At 44.2% G+C, this 21555-nt stretch overlaps 2 protein-coding genes across 2 annotated transcripts; both read right to left on the bottom strand.

The window, feature by feature from the left end:
• Positions 1–313: 313 nt before the first annotated feature.
• Positions 314–7898, bottom strand: LOC135543879 (uncharacterized). Its single transcript, XM_064971196.1, has 4 exons — positions 7762–7898; positions 1379–1723; positions 1041–1141; positions 314–820 (listed from the first exon to the last, which is right to left on the bottom strand). Exons 1-4 carry the CDS (start codon positions 7838–7840, stop codon positions 593–595), a joined length of 753 nt encoding a protein of 250 aa, XP_064827268.1. The 5' UTR covers positions 7841–7898; the 3' UTR covers positions 314–592.
• Positions 7899–8338: 440 nt separating this feature from the next.
• On the bottom strand, positions 8339–20537 carry LOC135543878 (palmitoyltransferase ZDHHC23-A-like). Its single transcript, XM_064971195.1, is given in 6 exon segments — positions 8339–9208; positions 9517–9684; positions 10764–11334; positions 11337–11431; positions 12192–12340; positions 20138–20537. Coding segments are annotated over 5 exon segments (1227 nt in total). The 5' UTR covers positions 12311–12340; positions 20138–20537; the 3' UTR covers positions 8339–8934.
• Between the last annotated feature and the right edge of the window lie 1018 nt (positions 20538–21555).

Below are 21555 nucleotides of genomic sequence, written 5' to 3'. Positions count from 1 at the left end.
AATGTTCTGTTATAATCTCCACCTGGCACAGCCAGAAGAGGACTGGCCACCCCTCATAGCCTGGTTCCTCTCTAGGTTTCTTCCTAGGTTATGGCCTTTCTAGGGAGTTTTTCCGAGCCACCAAGCTTCTACACCTGCATTGCTTGCTGTTTCTTGTTTTAGACTGGGTTTCTGTACAGCACTTTGTGACAACAACTGATGTAAGAAGGGCTTTATAAGTACATTTGATTGATTGATTGACAGCCAAATAACCATTTTTTCTAATGGTGTAGTGTGACTGTTAAAATCATGCTGCAGGGCCATTCTGTGCGTTTGAGAGATATTGAATTCCTTTTTATTACAAAACACAAGATATTTAGGATGCAGAGCCAGCACAATAAGGTTTTACAATGATCAAATCCAACATTAGATCTTTAATTCAGAGTAGGGGAGATGCTAAACTGGAAATTGTCCCAAACCAAACATAGGTCATGTGTGTGAATGTAACTGCTTTTGTGTCAGTGAGTGTGTGTATACATTATATTGTGTCTTTATGAATACATGTCTTTGTTTGTTTGTATTTTATTCTGTTAGTATGAGAGTGCAGTATTCTCTAGCTCTTCCTCAAGGCAGAGGAGGCAGTAGGTGGAATTCTGGGGAGGCGAAGCGCTGTAACGTTCAAGTAATCCATTTCCCCGTTCTCCTCCTCCTCCTCACTGTTACTCCTCTGTGGTGGGGGAGCATGGGCCTGGCTTTTCTGGAGGATGGAGGGGGGGTTTTGTGGAAGCCCCCCTGGATGAACTGCCACATGAACAGGGTCCTGCACGGGTCTTCTACACCTCTGTGAATATGGGAACGTTCCATTAAACACTTTGGAGAGAAACGGGGTTATATAGCAGCTTGACGTGACAACATCTATCAATCGCAGCCACCAAGCTACACTGCAGTTCCGATTATAGCCACCTAAGGGCATTAGAGAATTTCATCTCTAGCCCTCTCTCAGAACCATTGAAATAACTATGAAGTGAGAGAGGTGTTATGGGTAGATGTGTGAGTCTCACCTGACAGAGCAACAGTGCTGTTATGGTCCCTCCCAGCACCAGCACTCCCAGAATCCCACTCGCAATGGACACAATCATTATGAGAGGAGAGTCACTGAACGCTGACAAAACAGGAGGGAACTAGTTAGAAATTTCTTATCTTTTCTACATCCTTGTTCAGATTATTACAATAGCTGACGTATAAGTTAGTGTGACAGTTCAGAAAGGAAGCACGCGCGTGGTTGTTGTGGGTGTCATCTTGGTGACTAGGTACTTCTATGGCAGAACAACTTGGCGTAGAAGAGAAATATGTGAGGTACATGATAGCCTGGTTTAGAGTTGGTGAAGGTGGCCAGTACCTGTTTGTGGGTCCTCAGTCAGATACAAAAAAAGGTGACATTTCAAAGACCCAAGTGGGAAGGTTGTGAGAGAACAGCAGTACGGCCCAGCGTCATTCCTCTGTGTCCCTAGTAACGTGAATCCACGCATCGTCACAGCAGAGACACGGTCGATATAGTCTTGCTCCACGACAACTGGGTTATTTGTGTTCGAAACCAGAATCCTACGGCCATCACACCCTCCAATCCTCCACTCAACCTGGGACACATTCCCGTCTTCAGACAGCTCACAGGACAGAGTCACAGGATGACCAATCTTTGCTGTGATGTTACCAGAAGTTCTCACCCTGCTGTCTGCAAAACAACCTGGAGGGATGGGGGTCTTATTTTGGGATGATCTTACATCATAATGAAAACATTGGCACACGTTTCTTAACTTTGTGCATTTGGAAAGTATTGCGACCCCTTCCCCTTTTCACATTTTGTTACGTTACATTCTTAAATGGATCAAATAAAAAAAACATTAATCGACACACAATACCCCATAATGACAAAGTGAAAACATGTATTTAGAAATTTTTCCAATTGTATTGACACTTTAAAACAGATACTTTATGTTTCCATTGATCATCGTTTATGTTTCTTCAACTTGACTGGAGTCCACCTATGGTAAATTAAATTGATGGACATGATTTGGAAAGGCACACACCTTCTATATAAGTTGACAGTGCATGTCAGAAAAAAGACCAAGCCACGAGGTCGAAGAAATTGTCCGTAAAGCTCCAAGACAGAATTGTGTCAAGGCACAGATCTGGGGAAGGGTAGCAAAATTTCTGCAGCATTGAAGTTCCCCTACAACACAGTGGCCTCCATCATTCTTAAATGGAAACCTGCTCCAGAGCACTCAGGACCTCAGACTGGGGTGAATGTTCACCTTCCAACACCACAATGACCCTAAGCACACAACTTAGTCATACTTTGGAGGCGCGCACACCACCCACCTCTTCCGAGTATATTACTCACTACTGTCCAGTCCCTAGATAACAAAGTTGACGAAATCCCCAGAGAGACATCAGGGATTGTAACATACTCTGTTTCACACAAACTTGTCTCTCTCAGGATATGCTGTCAGAGTCGGTACAGCCACCGAGATTCTTAGTGCATCGCGCCGACAGGAATAAACATCTCTCTGGGGAGAAGAAGGGTGGGGGTGTATGTTTCATGATTAACGACTCATGGTTTAATTGTAACAACATACAGGAACTCAAGCCATTTTGTTCACCTGACCGATAATTCCTCACAATCAAATGCCAACTGTATTATCTCCCAAGAGAATTCTCTTTGGTTATTGTCACAGCCGTGTATATCCACCCTCAAGCCGATACCACAACGGCCCTCATGTAACTTCACAGGACTTTATGCAAACTGGAAACCATATATCCCGAGGCTGCATTTATTTTAGCTGGGAATTTTAAAAAAGTACATTTGAGAAAAAGGCTATCAGCATATCGACTGTAGCACTCGCGCTGGACAAACACTGGACCATTGATACTATAACTTCCAAGATGCATACAAGGCCCTTCCCACCCTCATTTTGGCAAATCTGAAACTCCATTTTGCTCCTCCCTTCCTATAGGCAGAAACTCAAACAGGAAGTACCCGTGCTAAGGACTATTCAAAGCTGGTCTGACCAATCGGAATCCACGTTTCAAGATTATTTTGATCACGAGGACTGGGATATGTTCCAGGTAGACTCAGAGAATAATATTGACGGATACGCTGATTCGGGGATTGAGTTTATAAGGAAGTGTATAAGAGATTTAGTACCCACTGTGATTATTAAAACCTACCCTAACAAGAAACCGTGGATAAATGGCAGCATTCGCACAAAACTCAAAGCACGTACCACTGTTTTTAACCATGTCTACTGGGAATATGGCAGAATACAAACAGAGTAGTTATTCCCTCCCCAAGGCAATCAAACAAGCAAAACAAGCATCCCAAGCCGTGTCCTCAGAGCATGCTCAGACCAGCTGGCTGGTGTGTTTACGGACATATTCAATCTATCCCTATCCCAGTCTGCTGTCCTCACATGCTTCAAGATGGCCACCATTGTTCCTGTACCCAAGAATGCAAAGGTAACTGAACTAAATGACTATTGCCCCGTAGCACTCACTTCTGTCATCATGAAGTGCTTTGAAAGACTAGTCAAGGATCATATCACCTCCACCTTTCCTGTCACCCTAGACTCGCTTCAATTTGCTTACCGTCCCAATAGGTCCACAGACGTTGCATCATTGCCATCATACTGCACACTATCCTATCCCATCCCATCTGGACAAGAGGAATACCGATGTAAGAATGCCGTTCATTGACTATAGCTCAGCATTCAACATCATAGTACACTCCAAGCTCATCATTAAGCTTGAGGCACTGGGTCTCAATCTCACCGTGTACAACTGGGTTCTGATCTTCCTGACGGGCTGCCCCCAGGTGGTGAAGGAAGAAAACAACATCTCCACTTCGCTGATACTCAACATTGGGGCCCCACAAGGATGCGTGCTCAGCCCCCTCCTGTACTCCCTGTTCACCCATGACTGCGTGGCCATACACGCCTCCAATTCAATCATCAAGATTGGTAGGCTTAATTAATTATCAACAACAACGAGACAGCCTATAGGGAGGTGGTGAGGGCACTCGGAATGTGGTGTCAGGAAAATAACCTCCCACTCAACTTCAACAAAACAAAGGAGATGATCGTGAACTTCAGGAAACAGCAGAGGGAGCACCCCCATATCCACATCGATGGGCAAAGAGTGGAGAAAGTGGAAAGTTTTAAGTTCGTACATATCACTGACAAACTGAAAAGGTCCACCCACACAGACAGTGCGGTGAAGAAAGTGCAACAGCGACTCTTCAACCTCAGAAAGCTGAAAAAATGTGGCTTGTCACCTAAAACACTCACAAACTTTTACAGATGCACAATTGAGAGCATCCTGTCAGAAATCCTGAAATCCTTTCCGGTTGGAAATCCACAACCGCAGGGCTCTCCAGAGGGTGGTGGGTCTGCACAACGCATCCCCGGGGGCAAACTACCTGCCTTCCAAGACACCTACAGCACCCGATGTCACTGGAAGGCCAAAAAGATCAAGGACAACAACCAACCGAGCCACTGCCTGTTCACCCAGCTACCATCCAGAAGGTGAGGTCAGTACAGGTGCACCATAGCTGGGACCTAGAGACTGAAAAACAGCTTCTACAGTTGATGTCAGAGGTTTACATACACCTTAGCCAAATACATTTAAACTCAGTTTTTTGCAATTCCTGATATTCAATCCTTGTAGAAATTCCCTGTCATAGGTCAGTTACGATCACCACTTTATTTTAAGAATGTGAAATGTCAGAATAATAGTAGAGAGAATGATTTATTTAAACTTTTATTTCTTTCATCATATTCCCAGTGGGTCAGAAGTTTACATGCTAACAAATACTAATTTAGTGTATTGCCTATAAATTGTTTAACTTGGGTCAAACGTTTAGGGTAGCCTTCCACAAGCTTCCCACAATAAGTTGGGTGAATTTTGGCCCATTCCTCCTGACAGAGCTGGTGTAACTGAGTCAGGTTTGTAGACATCCTTGCTCACACACACTTTTTCAGTTCTGCCCACAAATGTTCTATGGGATTGAGGTCAGGGCTTTGTGTTGGCCTCTCCAATGCCTTGACTTTGTTGTCCTTAAGCCTTTTTTCCACAAATTTGGAAGTATGCTTGGGGTCATTGTCCATTTGGAAGACCCATTTGCAACCAAGCTTTAACTTCCTGACTGAGGTCTTGAGATGTTGATTCAATATATCCATATCATCTTCCTCCTCATGATTCCATCTATTTTGTGAAGTGCACCAGTCCCCCCTGCAGCAATGCACCCACACAACATGATGCTTCCACCCCCATGCTTCACGATTGGGATGGTGTTCTTCAGCTTGCAAGCAACCCCATTTTTCCTCCAAACATAACAATGGTCATTATGGCCAGACAGTTCTATTTTTGTTTCATGAGACCAGAGAACATTTCTCCAAAAAGTACGATATTTGTCCCCATGTGCAGTTGCAAATCGTAGTCTGGCTTTTTTAATGGCGGTTTAGGAGCAGTGGCTTCTTCCTTGCTGGGTGACCTTTCAGGTTATGTCGATATCGGACTCGTTTTTACTGTTGATATAGATACTTTTGTACCTGTTTCCTCCAGCATCTTCACAAGGTGGCACAGGTGGGGTGGCGGGGTAGCCTAGTGGTTAGAGCATTGGACTAGTAACCGGAAGGTTGCAAGCTCAAACCCCCGAGTTGACAAGGTACAGTTCTGCCCCTGAACAGGCAGTTAACCCACTGTTGCTAGGCTGTCATTGAAAATATGAGTTTGTTCTTAACTGGCATGCCTAGTTAAATAAAGGTAAAAAAAAGGTAATTTGCTGTTGTTCTGGGATTGATTTGCACTTCAGGAGACAGAGTGCGTCTCCTTCCTGAGCGGTATGACAGCTGCGTGGTCCATGGTGTTTATACTTGCGTACTATTGTTTGTACAGATGAATGTGGTACCTTCAGGCGTTTGGAAATTCATCCCAAGGATGAACCAGACTTGTGGAGGTCTACCATTTTTTTCTGTGGTCTTGGCTGATTTTTTTTCATTTTCCCATGATGTCAAGCAAAGAGGCACTTAGTTTGAAGGTAGGCCTTGAAATACATCCACAGGCACACCTCCAATTGACTCGAATGATGCCAATTAGTCTATCAGAAGCTTCTAAAGCCATGACATAATTTTCTGGAATTTTCCAATCTGTTTAAAGGCACAGTCAACTTCGTGTATGTAAACTTCTGACCCACTGGAATTGTGATACAGTGAATTATAAGTGAAATAATCTGTCTTTAAACAAATGTTGGAAAAATTACATGTGTCATGCACAAAGTAGATTTCCTAACCGACTTGCCAAAACTATAGTTTGTTAACAAGAAATTTGTGGAGTGGTTGTAAACGAGTTTTAATGACTCCAACCTAAGTGTATGTAAACTTCCGACTTCAACTGTAAATACTATATTCTATACTATCTATTACATCTTAGTGTCACGCCCTGACCTTAGAGAGACATTTTATTTCTTTATTTGGTGAGCTCAGGGTGTGATGTGGGGTGGGCATTCTATGTTTTGTATTTCTTTGTGTTTGGCCGAGTGTGGTTCCCAATCAGAGGCAGCTGTCTATCGTTGTCTCTGATTGGGAATCATATTTAGGTAGCCTTTTTCCCACCTATGTTGTGGGATCTTCTTTTTGGACAGCTCTGTGTTTTGTTGCTGGTTCTCATTTAAATAAATATGATGACCACAAATTACGCTGCGCCTTGGTCACCTTCAAACAACGCACGTTACACTTAGTCTATGCCGCTCTGACATTGCTCATCCATATGTTTATATTCATATATTTTTATTCCATTCCTTTACTTAGATTTGTGTGTTTTAGGTGTTTGTTGTGGAATTGTTAGATATTACTTGTTAGATATTGCTGCACAATCGGAACAAGAAGCACAAGTATTCCGCTACACTCGCAATAACATCTGCTAAACATGTGTATGTGACCAATAACATTTGATTTGAAGATAACGCAGGAGTGGCTTTGGGAGAAGTCTCTGAATGTCCCAGCCAGAGCCCGGACTTGAACACGATCTAACATCTCTGGAGAGACATGAAAATAGCTGTGCAGCGACGCTCCCCATTCAACCTGACAGAGCTTGAGAGGATCTGCAGAGAAACTCCCCAAATACAGGTGTGCCAAGCTTGTCGTGTCATACCCAAGAAGACTTGAGGCTGTAATCAATGCCAAAGATGCTTCAACAAAGTACTAAAAGTACTAACATTTCTAAACTGTTTTTGCCTTGTCATTATGGGGTATTGTATGTAGATTGATGAGGGGAAATAAACATTTGAATACATTTTAGAATAAGGCTGTAACATAACAAAATGAAGGGATCGGCATACTTTCTTGAATAGTATAGTTTTTGAATAGTTTTTGTTAAAGTGGAGTATTGAATTTGTCCTATCATTTCAGCTCTGTTCGACAATAGTTTGTTCCTAATTGCTGTACATAATGTTGTTTGTACTATGCAGTGACCCTGTTGATGATCATTTGTGATCTTCCACAGTCTTAGTTGCGTGGTATTCATGATTAATTTACAACAAGTCCTCTTCTATTCTTTATAGAACTATCACCAATACTAATTAGTTCAAATGTAGGCATATTCGTACACAGAGAGAACCAGTCAGAATAGATTTGCCAGGACCTATACTCTATACCTTATCAGAACATTAATGTCTAATAACACATTTATCAACACAGTCTCTCTCCAGTGGGAACGTGGGTCTCTTACCAGAACAGAGGAGCAGGAAGACCAGTGCTGCGGAGGACCAGTAGTGGACAAGCAGACACTCTTTAGTACTGACACTCATGATGGGAAATGCAGCAATGTTGGGGGGGATGGAGAATATCTCTGAGCTTTATGAAATGACAGGAAATGACAGATTCAACGCCAGCGGGTGAGAAAGGTCCAACAAGAAACACACAAGGTACAACAGGAAATACAATCAGTGTGTGTGTGTATCAGTCTGTTTGTGTGTGAGCGAGTGAGTAAGAGAGAGAGCATGTGCATATCTTCAACAGTAGCCACGTTTGCAATTCAAGTTGTGGGTTTTAAACAGTTAAAATATTGAAAATACTGTGTACACTTACTAACGAACTAGTGACAGTTCTACACAGACTCTCATTATGTAGGTTTGTTGCCGCGATGACACAGATGAGGCCTACTGAGCTTCTAGTCACTTCCTTTGAACACAGCAGCCCTGGTCGACTGTTTTTCTATGCCCCACTAATACACATTGTCTCCCACTCTTAGCCGTTAGATAAGATATGCTTTATTGGCTTGACAAACAAACAAGATACAAAGGAAGATGAGACTTAGTCTTATACAAGTAAAAGGATAGTTGAAATATAAGTAATGTAAATTAAAACTTAACAATACTAGCACTTCAACTACAAAGAGTGTGCGTGGGTGAGAGGATGTATGTCTGTCATGTCTGGCAGAACTTGTACATCTTTCCTCCCTTTGAAGTAATCTTATGGCCAGGTGCATTCTGCCAATAAGTAGTCTGCAGTTTCTTAAACATGTTCTCTAACTCACGTCTTTCTATGAATCTATTGCTATTTATTCTCCCATAGTTACGAATCTTTACATCATTTTGGAAAAGATAGAGACAGCAAAATCAAACCGATATTTGTAAGACGTTAAAACGTATCCTATTAGTCAGAGAAACCCTTTATATATTTACTAGTATTATTAAGAGTGTCAGATCCATGACAACTTGGAGGATCATGGTTATTTTCTCGACCTGGAGTGTTTGGAATGTAGAGGTATATAACAATTCAAAATTAACACCTCTGAGTTGCAATACCTAGAGATCCAGAGCAGCTCACAGTCCCTAAAGCCACACAGTTGAAACCCAGCAATGTTGACCTGCTTAGGCAGTGGCATGGTGTTAAGCCAAGGCTAAACCAAGTCAGTGAGGACGGAGGATGGTCTATCGACAGGCTCTCTCATTGCCAGGAATTCAGCCCAGTTCTGGCAGAAGCCACGTGAGTAGACCCCTGTGTCGACAACGAGGCCACACGGACGACTCTGGCCATTTTTCCTCCGCAGTGCAAGTTGTGCTTCCCGTTCTGTCACATTGTAGCTGATATTGATAAGTTGCAGCACCAGCAGGTTTAGCAGGCCTGCTGTGACAATACTGCTGTACCAGGCACAGGTGAAGCACAGGGCTGAGCTGGAAAAACATCAGCATGAGCATAGTTACACTTAGAAATCAGCATAACGCTTCATCTTTCAGTTCTATTTCAGTTGGTTTTAGTTACCTGATTCTTTAAGTAAATCTTCTTGTACTTATTTAAATAACTCAAAACATTTGGTAACTACCTGGTGCCAAATAGCAGGCAATATAGTGGTGCTTGTCTCAATGAATGCTAAATACACCAAAAGTAATTATTAGGTAATTGCTATGTAATTACAATTGTCATTTTGTAATACGTTTTCATGTGTGTATATTTTAAGCAAATACCATATACCGTAGTGTACCTGTACTGACTGTAGACACCAGGGCAGTAGAGTAGGGCGGTAAGCAGGTTCTGTTGGGGACACACGCTGCGCAGCACCAGACTGACTCCATGCAGAGAGGTCAACAGAAAGAGGAGCAGGGTCAGCAGGAAGCTACGATGATTAGCCTGGCCCACACAGCTGTTAATCCTGCCTCAGCAGTGATGCACAAGACAACAGAGACACAGACACACACAGACACCCACAGTTCAAATGACCAACTTCTGCTGTGTTTGCATGTGAGAGTACAATTAGCATGAATGTGAGAGAATGTGACTACGTGTTCTAAATGTGTCTGGTTGTGTTGGTGAGTCTATCTAAATGCCATAGATAACAGATTGTCCTGGTTTGAGGTCGCCTCACCCTGCTGAAGGGTGAACCCCTGTGGGCCCTACACATGTCTGTACAGCCTGGTTTGCTTTGGTGACGTCTTCTTGGCCTGACAGTACGACACTTAGTGAGATCATGATTTTGTGTTGAAGAGAAGTGTTGAGCGAATATAATTGTGGGGATTCTGAGAGATTAAAATATTGCATGGGTAACGGATGTGAAATGGCTAGCTAGTTAGCGGTGTTCGCGCTAAATAGCGTTTCAATCGGTGACGTCACTTGCTCTGAGACCTTGAAGTAGTAGTTCCGCTTGCTCTGCAAGGGCCGCGGCTTTTGTGGAGCGATGGGTAACGATGCTTCGTGGGTGAGTGTTGTTGATGTGTTCAGAGGGTCCCTGGTTCGAACCCGGGTATGGGCGAGGGGACGGTTTAAAGTTATACTGTTACATTGATGCTGTTGACCCGGATCACTGGTTGCCTCTGAAAAGCAGGAGGTCAAAAGGGGGGTGAGTATAACGGATGTGAAATGGCTAGCTAGTTAGCGGTGTTCACGCTAAATAGCGTTTCAATCGATGACGTCACTTGCTCTGAGACCTTGAAGTGGTAGTTCCCCTTGCTCTGGAAGGGCCCTGGCTTTTGTGGAGCGATGGGTAACGATGCTTCGTGGGTGTCAGTTGCTGATGTGTGCAGAGGGTCCCTGGTTCGCGCCCGGTATGGGCGAGGGGTCTAAAGTTATACTGTTACACATGTGTATATATCAGGGAAGTAGAGTCAGACGTGATAACGCTATGGTTATCTGAGTGTTGCAGAAAGGTATTTCTGTCAGACTGTTGTTGAACACATAATGGTGTACTAAATGACTGATCCTCCACAACTGACAAAGGTGTTTAATGAAACTCACCAGATACAGTGGTGGTCCAGGCGCTGGACACAGCCTCCACAGATCCGGCAATGTCCCGCCCGAGGGGGACGCACCACTTTGCACAGAGGACACCTGCCCCCCTTCGCTGTCAGGGACTGTGTCTGCTGTTCCACTGGTCTGGCAGGCAACACCGACTGGTCCACTCCCATCTGAGAGGCAGAGTCTTTGTCAGGCAGTTGGCAATGATTGGTGCTGGTGCTGTGTGTGTCAGCCAGGGAAGGCTGCACGAAGCCTGGCCCCCTCTTGGTGCGCACAAGAGAGATAAGAGTAAGAACCACACCCGTTGTCACGGTCACCAGCTGCAGATGACTTACGTCCCCACGAGGTAGGATCTCTGTGATGAAGAGGAAGTACATGTAGGCTAGGGAGAAGAGCGCCAGGCTGAGGAAAAAGAGGGTGCGGCCCTTCTTCCGGTGTGTGGCGTAGTAGTACCACAGCACCAGGCCAGGCAGGGCTGTCAGAATGACCAGGCCGAGCAGGAAGTGCAGGGCTGCCAGCCGCAGTAGCATGGGAAGCAGCACTAAAGCTGGGACCATGGAGATCTCCACCCGCCTGTCCCTGATAACAGTCTCAACCTCAGCCGGTCCATCACTGCACCAAACACAGGCAACGCACAGTCAGGTTTCTGAGGCTCACCCTTCAGCCACCTGGAAAATACATGAGGGCAGGGACGACAGAGAGGAAACACAGAGAGGACAGGGGGTTAGACCAAGTGCTTAACTTGGGTAGGAGCTCACCGGAGCTGAATACTGGCACTGTCACGCCTTGGTCTTAGTATTTTGTGTTTTAGTTTATTAGTTAGTCAGACCAGGGTGTGACATGGGTTTATGTTGTATTGTAGTTTCATATTGGGGTTTGTAGTAGTTGGGATTGTAGCTGATTAGGGGTGTGTGTGTTTAATAGGTTTGGCTGCCTGAGGCGGTTCTCAATCAGAGTCAGGTGATTCTCGTTGTCGCTGATTGGGACCCGTATTTAGGTAGCCTGGTTTTTGCTTTGTATTTCGTGGGTGATTGTTCCTGTCTCTGTGTAGTGTGCACCAGTCAGGCTGTAATTGGTTTCACGTTCCGTTTGTTGTTTTGTATTATTTAGTTGTTCATGTATAGTTCGTTCGTTTTGTCTTCACTAAATAAACATGAGTAACCTACACGCTGCATTTCGGTCCGACTCTCTTTCAACTAAAGAAGAACGCTGTTACAGGCACCTCAAATGTTCTACTGCAAAAGCTCCTGTTCCTTTTATAGAATATTAGCTCAAAAGTATTGTGGAGATCATGAACCTAAATTTAAACAGTACCAGCACCAAAAATGAGTACTGGCAAATATTTCAGTCCAAGTCAAGCACTGGTAAGACGTGAACTTGGACTGCTGAGTCTTGCCATGATCCTCCTTCCCATTCCACCCACCTCACCTGCTGCAAGCTTCATCCAGGTCGTCACAGTCACAGAAGCATCCATGTGGGTCCAAATTACATTCAAAACAGCACATGGCATCATCTGGCTCTGGAGGCTTAAACTTCTCCCATTTCATTCTAGCTGTTCACAGATCCACTTTAAGGTCCTGTGCAAAAGAACAGCAACAGTAGAGAGACACAGTCAAACCACATGATAACTATAATTAACAAAAATATAAACACAACATGTAAAGTGTTGTCCCATGTTTTATGAGCTGAAATAAAATATCACAGAATTTTTCCATATGCACAAAAAAGCTTATTTCTCTCAATTGATGTGCTCAAATGTGTTTACATCCGTGTCAGTGAACATTTCTCCTTTCCCAAGATAATCCATTCTCCTGACAGGTGTGGCATATCGAGAACCTGATTAAATAGCATGATCATTACACAGCTGCACCTTGTGCTGGGGACAATAAAAGGCCACTCTAAAATGTGCAGTTTTGTCACACAACAAAATACCACAGAGGTCTCAAGGTTTGAGGGAGCGTGCAATTGGCATGCTGACTGCAGAAATGTCCACCAGAGATGTTGCTAGAGAATTTAATGTTAATTCCTCTACCATAAACTGCCTCCAACATAATTTTAGAGAATTTGGCAGTACGTCCAACTGGCCTCACAACCTCAGACCACGTATAACCACACCAGCCCGGGACCTCCACATCCCGCTTCATCATCTGCAGGATCGTCTGAGACCAGCCATCCAACAGCTGATGAAACTGATGAGTATTTCTGTCTGTAATAAAAACTTTTGTGGGGGAAAAACTCATTCTGACTGGCAGGGCCTGACTCCCCAGTGGGTGGGCCTATGCCTAGTCATATGAAATCCATAGATTAGGGTCTATTGAATTTAATTCAATTGACTGATTTGCTTATATGAACTGTAACTCTATTAAATCATTGAAATTGGTTGCATGTTGCATTAACATAACACTGAATGAATTAAATATTCTTATTAAATAATTTTTTCTTTACATAGTTGAATGTGCTGACAACAAAATCACACAAAAATTATCAATGGAAATCAAATTTATCAGCCCATGGAGGTCTGGATTTGGAGTCACACTCTAAATTAAAGTGGAAAACCACACTACAGGCTGATCCAACTTTGTGTGTGGCCTCCACGTGCCTGTACGACCTCCCTGTACGCCTGGGCATGCTCCTGATGAGGTGGCGGATGGTCTCTTGAGGGATCTCCTCCCAGACCTGGACTAAAGCATCCGCCAACTCCTGGACAGTCTGTGGTGCAACGTGGCATTGGTGGATGGAGCGAGACATGATGTCCCAGATGTGCTCAATTGGATTCAGGTCTGGGGAACAGGTGGGCCAGTCCATAGCATCAATGCCTGCCTCTTGCAGGAACTGCTGACACACTCCAGCCACATGAGGTCTAGCATTGTCTTGCATTAGGAGGAACCCAGGGCCAACCGCACCAGCATATGGTCTCACAAAGGGTCTGAAGATCTCATCTCGGTACCTAATGACAGTCAGGCTACCTGTGGCGAGCACATGGCAGGCTGTGCGGCCTCCCAAAGAAATTCCACCCCACACCATGACTGACCCACCGCCAAACCGGTCATGCTGGAGGATGTTGCAGGCAGCAGAACGTTTTCCACAGCGTCTCCAGACTGTCACGTCTGTCACATGTGCTCAGTGTGAACCTGCTTTCATCTGTGAAGAGCACAGGGCGCCAGTGGCGAATTTGCAAATCTTGGTGTTCTCTGGCAAATGCCAAACGTCCTGCACGGTGTTGGGCTGTAAGCACAACCCCCACCTGTGGACATCGGGCCCTCATACCACCCTCTGGGAGTCTGTTTCTGACTGTTTGAGCAGACACATGCACATTTGTGGCCTGCTGGAGGTCATTTTGCAGGGCTCTGGCAGTGCACCTCCTGCTCCTCCTTGCACAAAGGCAGAGGTAGCAGTCCTGCTGCTGGGTTGTTGCCCTCCTACGGCCTCCTCCACGTCTCCTGATGTACTGGCCTGTCTCCTGGTAGCGCCTCCATGCTCTGGACACTACGCTGACAGACAGAGCAAACCTTCTTGCCACAGCTCGCATTAATGTTCCATCCTGGATGAGCTGAACTACCTGAGCCACTTGTGTGGGTTGTAGACTCCGTCTCATGCTACCACTAGAGTGAAACCACCGCCAGCATTCAAAAGTGACCAAAACATCAGCTAGGAAGAATAGGAACTGAGAAGTGGTCTGTGGTCACCACCTGCAGAACCACTCCTTTATTGGGGGTGTCTTGCTAATTGCCTATCATTTCCACCTGTTGTCTATTCCATTTGCACAACAGCATGTGAAATTTATTGTCAATCAGTGTTGCTTCCTATGTGGGCAGTTTGATTTCACAGAAGTGTGATTGACTTGGAGTTACATTGTGTTGTTTAAATGTTCCTTTATTTTTTTGAGCAGTGTACATTATTTATTATTTAGGTGTGGTAAGGATATGGAGAGTAGTCTTCAGTCTTCATTCAGTGAAGTGCTTCAGTAATATGGACTGTGTTGGTAATCTTATTCCACCACTGAGGTAATGGTTACCAGTGACTCGGTCTATAAAAAAGTGGTCAGATGAAACAGATGCTAAACTACAGGACTGTTTTGCTATCACAGACTAGAACATGTTCCGGGATTCTTCCAATGACATTGAGGAGTACACCACATCAGTCACTGGCTTTATCAATAAGTGCATCAAAGGACGTCGTCCCCACAATGACTGTACGTACATACCCCAACCAGGAGCCATGGATTACAGGCAACATTCACACTGAGCTAAAGGGTAGAGCTGCCGCTTTCAAGGAGCGGGACTCTAACCCGGAAGTTTACAAGAAATCCTGCTATGCCCTGCGACGAACCATCAAACAGGCAAAGCGTCAATACAGTGCTATTATTGAATCATACCACACCAGCTTTGATGCTCGTTTTATGTGGCAGGGCTTGCAAACTATTACAGACTAAAAAGGGAAGCACAGCCATGAGCTGCCCAGTGACACGAGCCTACCAGATGAGCTAAATCACTTCTATGCTCGCTTCGAGGCAAGCAACACTGAGGCATGCATGAGAGCATCAGCTGTTCTGGATGACTGTGTGATCACGCTCTCCGTAGCCGACGTGAGTAAGACCTTTAAACAGGTCAACATACACAAGGCTGCGAGGCCAGACGGATTACCAGGGCGTGTGCTCCGGGCATGTGCTGACCAACTGGCAGGTGTCTTCACAGACATTTTCAACATGACCCTGATTGAGTCTGTAATACCAACATGTTTCAAGCAGACCACCATAGTCCCTGTGCCCAAGAACACAAAGGCAACCTTCCTAAATGACTACAGACCCGTAGCACTCACGTCCGTAGCCATGAAGTGCTTTGAAAGGTTGGTAATGGCTCACATCAACACCATTATCCAGAAACCCTAGACCCACTTCAATTTGCATACCGCCGAAACAGATCCACAGATGATACAATCTCTATTGCACTCCACACTGCCCTTTCCCACCTCGACAAAAGGAACACTTATGTGAGAATACTATTCACTGACTACAGCTCAGCGTTCAACACCATAGTATCCTCAAAGCTCATCACTAAGCTAAGGATCCTTGGACTAAACACCTCCCTCTGCAACTGGATCCTGGACTTCCTGATGGGCCGCCCCCAGGTGGTAAGAGTAGGTAGCAACACATCTGCCACGCTGATCCTCAACCCTGGAGCTCCCCAGGGGTGCGTGCTCAGTCCCCTCCTGTACTCCATGTTCACCCACAACTGCATGGCCGGGCACGACTCCAACACCATCGTTAAGTTTGCAGACGACACAACATTGGTAGGCCTGATCACCGACAACGACGAGACAGCCTATAGGGAGGAGTTCAGAGACCTGGTCGGGTGGTGCCAGAATAACAACCTATCCCTCAATGTAACCAAGATTAAGGAGATGATTGTGGACTACAGGAAAAGGAGGACCGAGCCCTCATTCTCATCGACGGGGCTGTTGTGGAGCAGGTTGAGAGCCTCAAGTTCCTTGGTGTCCACTTCAACAACAAACTAGAATGGTCCAAACACACCAAGACAGTTGTGAAGAGGGCACTACAAAGCCTATTCCATTTACATTACATTTACATTACATTTAAGTCATTTAGCAGACGCTCTTATCCAGAGCGACTTACAAATCCCCTCAGGAAACTAAAAAGATTTGGCATGGGTCCTGAGATCCTCAAAATGTTGCACAGCTGCACATCGAGAGCATCCTGACTGGTTGCATCACTGCCTGGTGATTGCTCGACTGGCTAGGCCACTCCAGGATCTTGAAATGCTTCTTACAAAGCCACTCCTTCATTGCCCGGGCGGTGTGTTTGGGATCATTGTCATGCTGAAATACCCAGCCACATTTCATCTTCAATGCCCTTGCTGATGGAAGGAGGTTTTCACTCAAAATCTCACGATACATGGCCCCATTCATTCTTTCCTTTACACGGATCAGTCGTCCTGGTCCCTTTGCAGAAAAACAGCCCCAAAGATGTTTCCACCCCCATGCTTCACAGTAGGTATGGTGTTCTTTGGATGCAACTCAGCATTCTTTGTCCTCCAAACACGATGAGTTGAGTTTTTACCAAAAAGTTATATTTTGGTTTCATCTGACCATATGAAATTTTCCCAATCTTCTTCTGGATCATCAAAATGCTCTCTAGAACACTTCAGACGGGCCTGGACATGTACTGGCTTAAGCAGGGGGACACGTCTGGCACTGCAGGATTTGAGTCCCTGGCGGCGTAGTGTGTTACTGATGGTAGGCTTTGTTACTTTGGTCTTAGCTCTCTGCAGGTCATTTACTAGGTCTCCCCGTGTGGTTCTGGGATTTTTGCTCACCGTTCTTGTGATCATTTTGACCCCACGGGGTGAGATCTTGCGTGGAGCCCCAGATCGAGGGAGATTATCAGTGGTCTTGTATGTCTTCCATTTCCTAATAATTGCTCCCACAGTTGATTTCTTCAAACCAAGCTGCTTACCTATTGCAGATTAAGTCTTCCCAGCCTGGTGCAGGTCTACAATTTTGTTTCTGGTGTCCTTTGACAGCTCTTTGGTCTTGGCCATAGTGGAGTTTGGAGTGTGACTGTTTGAGGTTGTGGACAGGTGTCTTTTATACTGATAACAAGTTCAAACAGGTGCCATTAATACAGGTAACGAGTGGAGGACAGAGGAGCCTCTTAAAGAAGAAGTTACAGGTCTGTGAGAGCCAGAAATCTTGATTGTTTGTAGGTGACCAAATATTTACTTTCCACCATAATTCATTAAAAATCCTACTATGTGATTTTCTGTATTTTTTTCTCATTTTGTCTGTCATAGTTGAAGTGTACATATGATGAAAATTACAGGCCTCTCTCATCTTTTTAAGTGGGAGAACTTGCACAATTGGTGGCTGACTAAATACTTTTTTTGCCCCACTGTATATACTACCTCAATTGGGCTGACCAACCAGTGCTCCCGCACATTGGCTAATCGGGCTATCGACATTGTGTCCCGGCACACACCACCCGCCAACCCCTCTTTTACGCTACTGCTACTCTCTGTTCATCATATATGCATAGTCACTTTAATCATTCCTACATGTACATTCTACCACAATCAGCCTGACTAACTGGTGTCTGTATGTAGCGTCACTACTTTTATAGCCTCGCTACTGTATACAGCCTGTCTTTTTGCTGTTGTTTTATTTTACTTACCCATTGTTCACCTAATACCTTTTTTGTACTATTGGTTAGAGCATGTAAGTAAGAATTTCACTGTAAGGTCTACCTACACCTGTTGTATTCAGTGCACTTGACAAATAAACTTTGATTTGATTTGAACATCTTAAACTTGCATGGTAATATCACCTCTGCCAAGGCCTGAAGTCAACTGTCGCCTCCCACAGTGCATTTGGAACGTATTCAGACCCCTTGACCCCAGAAATTTTGTTACGTTACAGCCTTATTCTAAAATCGATTAAATTGTTTTTTCTCCTCATCACTCTACACACAATACCCCATAATGACAAAGCAAAAACAGTTGTTTTTCAGAAATGTTAGAAAATGTATTATAAAAAAAACTTCAATATAAAATGTCCATACCTCTGTCAGGTTGGATGGGGAGTGTCGCTGCACAGGTATTTTCAGGTCTCTCCAGAGAGATGTTCAATCGGGTTCATGTCCGGGCTCTGGCTGTGTCACCCAAGGACATTCAGAGCCTTGTCCCAAAGCCACGCCTGCAATGTCATGGCTGCGTGCTTAGGGTCGTTGTCCTGTTGGAAGGTGAACCTTCGCCACAGTCTGAGGTCATGATTGGCGGAGTGCTGCAGAGAAGGTTCTCCCATTTTCACAGAGGAACTCTGGAGCTCTGTCAGAGTGACCATCGGGTTCTTGGTCACCTCCCTGACCTTCTCCACCAATTGCTCAGTCTTGGTGGTTCCAAACTTCTTCCATTTAAGAGTGATGGAGGCCACTGTGTTAGGGACCTTAAATGCTGCAGAAATGTTTTGGTACCCTTCCGAAGATCTGTGCCTCAACACAATCCTGTCTCTGAGCTCTTACGGACAATTCCATCAACCCCATGGCTTGGATTTTGCTCTGACATCCACTGTCAACTGTGGGACCTTACATAGACAGGTGTGTACCTTTCCAAATCATGTCCAATTGATTGAATTTACCACAGATGGACTCCAATCAGGTTGTAGAAACATCTCAAGGATGATCAATGGAAACTGGATGCACCTGAGCTCAATTTCGAGTCTCATAGCGAAGGGTCTGAATACTTACGTAAATAAGGTATTTCTGTTTTTTATTTTGTAATACATGTGCAAAAATGTCTCTACCTGTTTTCACTTTGTCATTATGGGGTATTGTGTATAGATTGATAAGGGATACTTAAAAAAAACAAGTCTGTAACTTAACAAAACGTCACCTTTCTCAAATCCGGCCATCAAGGTGTGCAGGACTGATTCAAGGACTGACTGGGGCATCAGATATCTGGTGCCAATAATCAATCAATTAACTAGCAGGGAGAGAAAGACCTTGAAAATATTATTGGACTCTGAGTACTCTCTTAGATGGTCTAGTTAATGTATATAATTTAAAAATCTCTTTGTCTTGACCCCCAACAGACAGTTCTTCATCATAATGAAGACATCAAGGTTAAGTTGTCTGAAAGGTCTCCACTACTTGCGCTCAAATCATGTGCACGCGCACACATACATTTTACTAGTATTACCAACTAGGAATACTATACCATCATCTGCCGCATGAAGTGACATGGGGAGTCAATTAATGGAATCAATTAAAATAGCTTTTGATTTTAACAAGTTTTACAATAAAATGACTTTCCTCTAATATGTCGCTTTCAGAAACAAGGCCGTGATTTCCTTAGGGAACGCCTATCTGGGCCAACTGAACCCCAGTCCCCAAACACGTCAGTCGTACAGTGAGATAGAATGTACGTTGTTGGAGTGACTGCCAGTGTTGGCTTTGTCTTCTGGCATTCTACTTCAAATATAGCCCAGCTCTTCGATAGAGAGTGAATTTAAGTTAAAACTGCAGAAGCAGTCTAAATATTGATTTCAATATTTTCTTATTAAATTAACTTGAAATAACCGTAGGCTATAGTCACAGTTTAACGGGAAAGGTTGAACAAACAATGCAAATGTATTAAACAATTATTAAGTAAATATGTTTCATGTTTCAATCCAATATTCTAAATGAATGGGATATCGCATACCAATAAACAAGGTAGTCAATATTTTGACCACTTCTGCAGTTTAAACTTGTTCCCAGAGAATTACATCTCATAACGCCTATGACTGCTTCAATAGCCTACATTGTGTAAAATTGCGTGCATCGAGTTTACCTCTGAGAATAAAAGTGCACAGCCTCCATTTACCTGGACTGAAGATTTCTTCGGTGAAAGCACCTTTTCCTCGAAGGCTTGGCTAAAGACCCTTTGTTTTAGGAACATCAATAATTGTTTTATTTATCTTGTGTTTTTCCTGAAATATATGTCTGATTTTCCACGTCAAACAAAATATCCGTTTCAATCTGTTTTAGTCTATGGTCCGTTGATACGTCTACACTAGAAAAACTTCAGTCCGAATTTACGTGGCCGCGAATTCCAGGTGGTACCGGGGTATCTGGCAAGCTTTGATAGGTGTGATATCCGTTTCGGTCAAAAACGTTGTATAGTGTAATATCCTGTAATCCGGCCTTTTTTTGCGGTGAGATCTCGATTAGGTTTTATTCCTCCTCATGGGAAAGCAACATGTCGGTCATTGTAGAGGAGTAGACTTGATGAGAGGAGTTAGCCAGATTGGTTTGGGTGACAGTGTTGAAATTGGCATGCTTCCCAGAGGCAGCGATAGCGTGTGGCAGCGTATGGAGGTGGTATGCATGCCGCGTATTCTCAGACAGAAAGTGTCACCACTACGCCGGACTACTTTGGAAGGGGCAACACAATTTAAATAGCTCAAATGGTCTATTGCGAAACATCATGGGAGGATGAAATACTTTTACATGTGCTGATGTAAACAGTAGGCTAAAGCTTTGTTGGTCATTAACTAAATGTACTTGTCTGACATGATATCCGACCTCCACTCAGTGCTGTGAATAGCTGAGGCTGATGGTCCTTGCAAAGTCAATGTTCTGCACCTGAGACATTGCATAGTTTATCATTTATCAACATCTCTATAGAAATACATGATATTAGACTACACTGAAATTGTCTTAAATGCCACAATAAGCACAGATGCATAGACCTCACCCCTGATATTACCATCACCCTACTCTGTGTTATAGGTCAATCACCCTTCTCCAGCCAGTTGTTCCCTTCAATAGCCTATAAAATGAGTCTGATACCATTTTGTTATTACGGCTGCCGACTTGCTGGCTTGGAAAACTTTAGGTAACTTTAGTCTGGTGGTGCTGCTGCTACATGGACAGTATGTCATGGGTGTCCCTTTCCACGGATGACAACACTGAGGTGTTAAACAGTCCAACAACAGCCCTGATCATCCACACTGAGTTGACTTGGTGTGGGAGACAAGACAGGCGACATAGTCATGCAAGAGGAGAGTGGGAAGATCAGTGGGACAGACCCACCCTTCCTCATCATATTTCCTCCAGCCAGCAATATAACCCATCGCCACCCTCAGAGAGAAGACTCTGGAGGAGTCAAGTGTATGTGTGATGGGAAGCAGGAATCCAACTCTTAAGTGTCTATGCCCTGGTCATGTATAACTCCAGTTAAACACATTATATTAATAGGTGGAGTAACACAAAAGCAGTGCTTTCTGATGTAAGGTTATA

This window comes from Oncorhynchus masou, chromosome 8 (genome assembly GCF_036934945.1).
Source record: "Oncorhynchus masou masou isolate Uvic2021 chromosome 8, UVic_Omas_1.1, whole genome shotgun sequence".
NCBI lineage: Eukaryota > Metazoa > Chordata > Actinopteri > Salmoniformes > Salmonidae > Oncorhynchus > Oncorhynchus masou.
The sequence above is the reverse complement of the archived record's forward strand: the minus strand, read 5'-3'. Positions and strand labels throughout refer to the sequence as shown.

What these genes read in the sequence shown, in the direction of transcription:
- LOC135543879 (XM_064971196.1), bottom strand. Translation starts at nt 7,840, where the DNA reads ATGAGTGTCAGTACTAAAGAGTGTCTGCTTGTCCACTACTGGTCCTCC. An exon ending in GACTGAGGACCCACAAACAG is followed by an intron (nt 1,142 to 1,378) that starts GTACTGGCCACC and finishes CTGTTTTGTCAG; the next exon opens with CGTTCAGTGACTCTCCTCTC. An exon ending in CAGCACTGTTGCTCTGTCAG is followed by an intron (nt 821 to 1,040) that starts GTGAGACTCACA and finishes CCATATTCACAG; the next exon opens with AGGTGTAGAAGACCCGTGCA.